This window comes from Aptenodytes forsteri, unplaced genomic scaffold (assembly GCF_000699145.1).
Source record: "Aptenodytes forsteri isolate BGI_AS27 unplaced genomic scaffold, ASM69914v1 Scaffold8, whole genome shotgun sequence".
In the NCBI taxonomy this organism is placed as follows: domain Eukaryota; kingdom Metazoa; phylum Chordata; class Aves; order Sphenisciformes; family Spheniscidae; genus Aptenodytes; species Aptenodytes forsteri.
In genome coordinates this window covers 5,465,915-5,474,048 of record NW_008796218.1, presented here as the reverse complement: position 1 = coordinate 5,474,048, position 8,134 = coordinate 5,465,915, and the positions used below count along the sequence as shown (strand labels likewise).

At 37.7% G+C, this 8,134-nt stretch overlaps 1 protein-coding gene across 1 annotated transcript in view; it reads right to left on the bottom strand.

The window, feature by feature from the left end:
• Nucleotides 1-8,134, bottom strand: part of TUB (tubby bipartite transcription factor) — a 161,720-nt gene that overhangs the window by 21,235 nt on the left and 132,351 nt on the right. The window contains exon 4 of the mRNA XM_009288794.1: nt 5,991-6,125. Coding sequence (XP_009287069.1) covers nt 5,991-6,125 — 135 coding nt within the window. The remainder of the gene's footprint in view (nt 1-5,990; nt 6,126-8,134) is intronic.

The window sequence follows — 8,134 nt, the reverse complement described above, 5'->3', positions numbered from 1 at the left end:
TGTCTTCTTTTTTTTTTTTTTTTTTTTTTAAATGTGCCTTCAAAGGCAAGATACCAGATTTGATAAGCCACTGGTCTGACACATAAGTCATATCCACGTGGGTAATACTCAAGGCTGTGGCCAGCAGCAACGCTGCAATTGCAATTGCTCTTCAAGAACACTGCAGAGCAGTTCTTCCTCCAACTTGGGGATGGCAGCATAACCCTTCAAAGGCTGGCTGGCCTACTCCGAGGTCAAAGACAGGGAGTCTGTCCTCAGAGAAATCTGTTCTTACTAGACTGACACTAAAACAAATAGAGGTTCCGTCCTTTAAAGAACCTGGCTTAAAGCAAACTCTGCTTCTGCTTTTATTGTCTCAAGTGATCTGCATTTTAAATTAAAAAGCCAAAACAACAGTTGATTATATTTTTTGAAAATCTGCATTTATCAAGAAGTGTGACCACTGAGTATAATAATGTTTACTTCCAGAACAGTGGTACAAGAAAGTAGTATTACACAAATCAATAAGTGAAAAAAGTTCTTTCTCAGAATGATTGCTTAGGAAGCTCTAATAAAATGGCTAGAATGAAATAACACAAAATTACATCTTCTAGAAATTTAGAACTCCATTGCTTTAAAAAAAATAATTAAAAAAAAAATTATCTATCTCTCTCTCTCTCTCTCTCTAAAAAAAACCACTGTTGGGTGAACCTCTCCTCAAAAGGAATTTACTGAAAAAACAGAATGTTTAAACAGGGGAAAAGCATTTTTTGGTCTATTTTTTAGGACTGAATAACCTTACGTATATTGTAGCTGTCAATATTTTGTAAGCCATTTCCCAGTACATGCCTGTTCTCATCGGGGCTGCGCATCCACTGATATGGGTTCAAGCAACTGCAAAATCACAAAGGGATTTGTTTATAGGGAAAGGGGGCAAATAGAAATTTTTTTAGGAAAGGACCTCTGGAGGTGATTTAGTCCAAACTTCTATCAAAAGAAGGACTATTGCTAACACCAGATCAGGTCACTAAAAGCAAGTGCTTGCACACCAAGCTCTACATTCACTTTGATGAAATCTACAAAACTGTAGCAGGAACTGTACTTTCATAAATCTCTATCCTCAGGAGGCCAAAATGACTTCTTCACAATCAAGTTCATGTGTTGCCAAAGTACAGCCTGAAACAGTTGTCAAATCTAGAAATAACAGGACTTTTCATGGTGGAAACTTACTTATTGTTCTTCCTACCCTTTCTCTTTAATGCACAGGGAAGCCGAGATAAATCTTCTCTACACATGAACTTCCCTCCCCCCGTCAGCAAGGAAGTGTTATAGTGAGAAATGATGCTTCTTATCCAACAAATGGTGCTGCTTTCTTAGTCAGCCAGCATTAATGTAGTTGCTTGTTACATATAAAAATGGGACAGGATGCACAAATCAAAACAGACAGACAGGCGTGAAAGAGAGAAAAGAAACACAGAAGCAGCAAACCAAATCAAAACATGAAATAGCCATCCTGGCAGAGAAAGCGCTGTGTGTCAGGGCAGCTCATTCGCTTTCTGACTTTCATAAAGACAGCAGGGAATACACAACATACTATATACATTTAATGTACAACGTAACAGGAAAATTGCTGGGAAGACATTGTTTATTTGAACATTTTAAACACATCCAGATTCCCGATTTCAGTGACAAAAATCTTCATTTTCACCACGGCAGTGAGTGAACCAGGGCAGTTCAGAGCAGGGTTTTCCTAGAATGTACTTATATGCTCTAAGTGCAAGAGCGCTAGGAAAAAAAACAAAACCAACCAACCAACAACAACTTTTCACAGAATGATTCATGAATTTTCATATCAGATTTCACTTTGAATTAACCGTTGGCTTTGCATGGTTTTCTGGGTTTTTTTAAAGGTTCCATTTTATCTTCCTGATTTGTTTTTGCCCCATTCATTGCGCACAGCCAAAAAAGCACTTTATCCGGTTTATTTATTAATTCTTCACAAACCTATATTGGGGGAAAAAACCCAACCAAACAAAAAAACCCACACCACTACGTATCTGTAATACTTTCAGGAATCTCAATTTTGAAAGAATTATCAAGGTATTTGATATCTAAAGATGCTCTGGGTTTGTATTTGTAATACTATGGAGTGTGCATACTTTTCATAGGTTCCTGCTGAAACTATTTTCACTTGTTTGTATTATTTTTCTGTTGAACCATCTAGCGATACTGTACACCAGGTTCACTAATATCCTTAATCAACCCTCACTAGCGTCACAAATCAAACCAGAATTTGATCCACTATCTCCACTGGAAAGACAACCATTTTACATATTAATTTGTTACATTTTGGGGTTTTTTCCAATACTGAATATTATGTCAATGAACTGGGAGACCAAAGCTTTCAGAAATACCAGTTTAATGAGCTAAGCTAATACAAAATGTCATCAATTTACTGCATTTGCAGGCTCTGTCCCACAAAAATGATGTTTCTTTTTAAAAATAGGCACAGTGTATACTGGTTACCACCATTAAGAATGAAATACCAGTAATAACCACAGATTTAGAAAAAATTGCTAAATACCATACTACCCATCATAGAATTACAAAATGCACTGACCCCTAACTTGAGAGGCACAATCAGCTCTATATGAGCAATTAGCCACATTCCTTTTCTTGTCTTATGTCAGTGTAACCTCATTAAACCTAGTATTTCCCTTGCTTTTGTCTTTAGCACATTGTTCTGATCATAGTTTCATCATTCTTCGAGCCACTTAAAAAAGCATTACACATCTAAGACCAGACTACAATCATTACACTACAGCTTCAAGAGCTATTCATGTATAATTCAATGATTTTTGCCCTGAATTAGCTTATTATTCATCGGATCTGGTCTAAAGGTTTTTCCTTAAAGCACAAAGAGCTTGGCTATGCTTAGAAAGGTAATGCTCACTATAACTAACTACCATCAGAAACCTTTAAAATGCTATTTTAGCATGTAAAGTGCATTCACCCTGCTCATTTACAAGACATGCAAAGGTTACAGTCAGAGTAGTCAGAGTGGAGACAAAACCTGAAGCAATTGCAAAGCTAAAAGCAGAACCTAAAACTTCCAAGATTTGGTCTAATTACCAATGAACTTCCTCCAACAAAACCTCTTGTGCCACAAAATGGTATAAAACCATTTAACCTTCATCCATTTTCATTAGTTAGATCTGAAGTTATTAGCAAATCCGTTCCATATATTATTATAAAATATATCTAATATTTATAACTCACACTTACTCTTAAAAGTAACTGAAGAATTATACAAGTTCCACTACAGGGTTCTGCTACCACTTGCATCTTCTTCATTCCTAAGTAACACAAATTAGCTATGTCTGTAGTGGATTGATCAGTAAAATCCCTCCAGAATTTTCAAGTCGCATTCGGTTTTACTTTTTCATCCAATAACAAAATATTTTGCAGCTTCAATAAGGATGCAAGACTAGAAATCCAGTTATAATCCCCTGCAAACACTCCAAGTTTACAACACTATCAAAGGTAAACTAGATATGATTCCTAGGGTGAAATTATACCTGAATGAACAGTTAAATACCAGTATGCGGAAAAAGTAGATGAGCTGGATGAGAAGGTGCCAAGTGTACGCTCTGAACATACTTTAACTGACGGGGATCTTTGTTACTTGAGATTTGTTACTAATCATCAACATAAACTTCAGGAGAGGAGATACTCAAAATTTTCTTTAGTGTAATTGATGAATAACAGCTCCACTCTATGGAAACAAACATAAGATGCAATTGATGGGCAAATGCTGAAGGCCAGGGAAGACCACGCATAGCATAGCAGGATGAGCAGTAAGAACTGCAGCAGAAGCCGAGGTTTCTATAGCTAACAATAGTAGTTTCCAACACATAGAGCAGCATCAGCATGCAAAAGTTCTCAGTCTACATAAAGTGACATTGCTTTTACTAACACAACTTGTTTCTATTAAAATATGCCAACATTTGCCTGTTTGGGGAATTTTTCATAAAATGAACAAAAATATTATTGGCATATGAGAAAAATACTAGGTGCTACCTGCTGTGAGAGAATAAAAAAACTGCAACTCCTTCACAGTAAGCACACACTCCTCATGGAGTAACTTGCCCACATCTAGCGGACGAGTTCAGAGAGAGCTATCCAGCAAATGCAGCCCCAGCATGCACGTGACCAGTGTCTGCAGAACAGCCCTGGAAATCACACACTCAAATGATTACTGTTTCTTGTTACGTGCCTCACAAGGCCTGTGGCTAGGATTTTGTTCATGGAATATTTTAGCCAAAAGCTCATCAGAAAACTGCCTAGAAAACGTATGAATGTATACACACGTTAGTGTTACACAATGCAAATTTGTCAAATCAAACCTACTGTAACTGACCCGCACAATATCATAAGTTCTGAACATAGTACAGACATAGACACCCCATAAAGGCAAAACAGGCATTATATGAGATGAAAGAGAGCCTCAAGGTTTTGCAGTAACCATGATTTAAGTATTAGCCCACACAATGCTCAGTTACAACCTAAGACAGGTTTTCTTTTAAACTAGTAAAAGAACTTTTACTCTTCAGCAAGATGTACTTCAAAATAAAATTTGGCATCTGTATTACTATGCTGGAGTGGCATTACTTTTTACATTAAGTTGAGAAACATTAGCTTTCTGTTCACTTTTTTTGCCAACAATTTTTACATTCACTTAATTTTACTTTTGACTTTTATGTATTATTTTAAGCCTAGGTATTGACACACACCATCTTTTTTTCAAATATATGAATGAAGTCTTTACCCCCAGGGCCAGACTCTAAAGCCTGTCTAACCTAGGGCTTCCTTTGCAGCCAGAGGGACTACAGACATAGAGCTGCTGTAGATTCAGATCTCAAGAATTAAGCTGCAATATGTAAAGGATGTGTAAAGGATTTTGATAAGGTAGGCTCAAGTCCTGCAAAATCCCTATAGATAAGCCCCAATACTCTGACCTCAATAATTACTCCTATTAGTCATTGCTATCTTTAAATAGACTTGTCAAGGATATACACTATTTTCTTAGTTAAGCAATAATGGAGAGACTGTTGGACATACACAGACAGGAATACAGTACAGTCCAGGCAGGATAGTGTTACAGTGGCCTTATCTAAGAACTGCAAATTATTGGAAAGGTATTTACTAATTTCATTAAGTCATTCACCATCAAATAAAAAGAAACTGTATGTGGTATAAAAACCTCTCTCTTTTTGTGAGTGTGCATATATATGTATAAAATTTGAATACTTCTAAAGTGGCTCATGTTACTTCTTCCATCTAGTCTATGTAGCTCAAATAGTAAATCTAATAATGGCAATGTCATTTCTACTTACCCTTTTGTCATTATCAATAGTGTATTTTTTTTGTCTACCTAATCTTACCCAAAGTCATTGCAGAAAGTTTTTCGTACAAACACCTCCCATATGTCGACCAGGTGGGATAGAGTAACACTGAATTAACAACTTGAAGAACCCTTTTGAGGATGTTATCTTGGTTTTGTTGAATTGATTTTCAAAATGCCTACTTAACCTCTAATTTGTATAGTTTAAACCTCAGTAAGAGTCTGGACAGAAACGACTGCAATTTAAGGCTGTTTCTCCAAATTACATTACATGCAGATAGTCTAAAAAACCACATTGGTGTAAGATGGTTCTCATTTCTTTAACACTGCAGAAAAACACCAGCATCTTTCCATCAGTACTTTTTTCCTCCTCTGCAATTTGAACAAACACTCTCCTTTGGAAAAGTCTCAGTTTACAAATTTTAGCCCTCCTTCACTCCCAGGTTGTACATGCCGAGACAAGACCAAGTCACTCACATTTTTCAATCTCATAAAAATTTCAAGGAATGACTTTCAGGCAATTTTCAGAAATTCAAATAAATAAATAATTAAAAAATAGTATTTTGCAGTCAATTCAACATCTGGCATTCAGCCGCATGCAGCTAACCTTTGTGTTTCCCTTTTTTCTCCTTTCTGGTGCTGCCAGTCTGACAGCTTGCAGCTGCTGCCTTGGTTTTTTTAGTTGGTTTCGGAGCTTGGGTATCCACTACCACCTTTATATCTTCCTGTTCGGCCTCCTGCACTGCTTGAGAGATTCAGGGTACCCCACCAAAAAGAAGAACAGAGAGAGAAGAGAGAAACAGAGAGAGAGAGAGAGAGACAAGAGAGAATGAATTGAGAACTCTGTGAAGGCATAAAAAAGCAAGCAGGCATAGCAGAGTTTGTTTGGTATTTCAGGCCATTCATGCAGAGAGGAGAGTCAAATAAACCGGAATTTGCAAAGCTACAGTAAAAACCTGAAAGTGTTAGGTTAGCTGGGATGTATTTCCTAACTGTTTTCCTCCTTCCAATAATATATCAGCTCCTAACTTTCAGGCCAAAAGTGATGTCAGAATGTTAATGTGTTGCTGAGCTACTGCAGGAAGCACTTTTCCTCATAGTAAAGCTCTGCCAGACTGATCACCAACAGGGGCAGCATGAAGGCAGAAAAATTTTATTTAGACTTTGTAGTGCCTATGCTTAAAGCTACCTCCGAACCCTGTAAACAAGAGCTATTTTCAAAACACATCTTGCACAATTGTATGCATCACAGTATGATGAGAACGGCCATGCATTTTATGGTGAAACTATACCCAAGCTGAAATTAAAAATTCCTCCTACTTTGTAACATACAGAAATTAATTAATTCCTTAGAAGTCTCAACATAACGTGCATTGCATAAACTGTGAATGTTAGCATAATTCACGTAATGCTAGTTGTTTTCAAAGTAAAAAGAGGCTTTATCATTTTCTAAAAGCACGACACGCTTTGAGGTCAATATTTGAATCTGTGAAAGCAACACACACAGTAACTCTTCCTTCCAGCCAGGCCAAGCCTTGAAGTGAAATAATATTGAGTTTACAAAGGCATAAAAGCAATTACCTTTGTGAAATACATAAAGGAACCACCAAACTTCACACCCCAAACAAAACAACCTGTAGGTGGGCACTAAGAAATCTTGGTGCCAGCTGCTGGTCACTGTTACTTGCTAAGCCCCGCTGGCTTCACGTAGTGACTGTGGCTTACCTCAGAGGAGTATCACCCTGGCACTTGGGGCCTCCCACCATCCCTTTCTTTTTCCCAAAACTAAAGTGCTTTCTTTAAAAGGATAAAAAAAGTCCACTAAGGAACCTTACTGGAAAGAACTGGTTGCCCATAAAATTACTTTAAAAATATCCTGACAAACTTCATAAACCCCCAAAAGACCTAATGATGCTCAATGACATGTGGACTGCCAGTAATCTCTCTTTGAAGGGGGAAATTCTCCCTAGGCTTCTGGTCTGTGAGGCAACTTTCCTGTTCACCAAATCCTTCATGCACATGAACAGCAATAGAAACACCAAGGAGATTCTCAGAGGAGTAAGATGAAACGGATTTAGCCATGTCTGTGTGGACTGTAGCTTACAAACCCACAGCTACCCTCCCCAGCACAGCAAATCTGTTACGAATAGCATTACATTCATAACACAATGAGCATCTGAGGCACTCAATAAACACACACTCCTTTTCTCATTACACAGAGGGGGAGTTCAAGTTTTACAGCGAATATACTTTAAATTAGTAGAGGAGTGACTAAAAGCCCAAAGAAACAGCTTGTCACTGCCCAACTCCTCATTCCTGTCTTCATCATACGCTAATCACAAGATTGCAGTCCCTTTGCTGAGTGTAAAGGAGCACTGGAAATGAGTAAGACATAACCAAAGGAGCGAGTGCACAGGACACCAGGGAAAATGGCACATAAAAGGCAGTGCACTGGGTCCTATTTCCACGGGCATGGCAGCCTCGGACTAAGCAGGGAACCAAAGAGTCACCGCTCCACAGTCTTTAAGTACATGTGATTTGCCAAGCCAGCAATCTGTCTTATATTTGTAGCTCAGTCTCTCTTTAAAAACTAGGGTGTGTTTTTTTCATTGTTGTAAAGATGATAATCCACTTTATAATTAAATGCAGTACTTCACAAATGACCTATATTAAATGAGCAGACAGTTCTCTAAATCCTTTTAAATATGGCCATATTCATTCACTCAGATGAAGCATCATTTACTTGGTCCA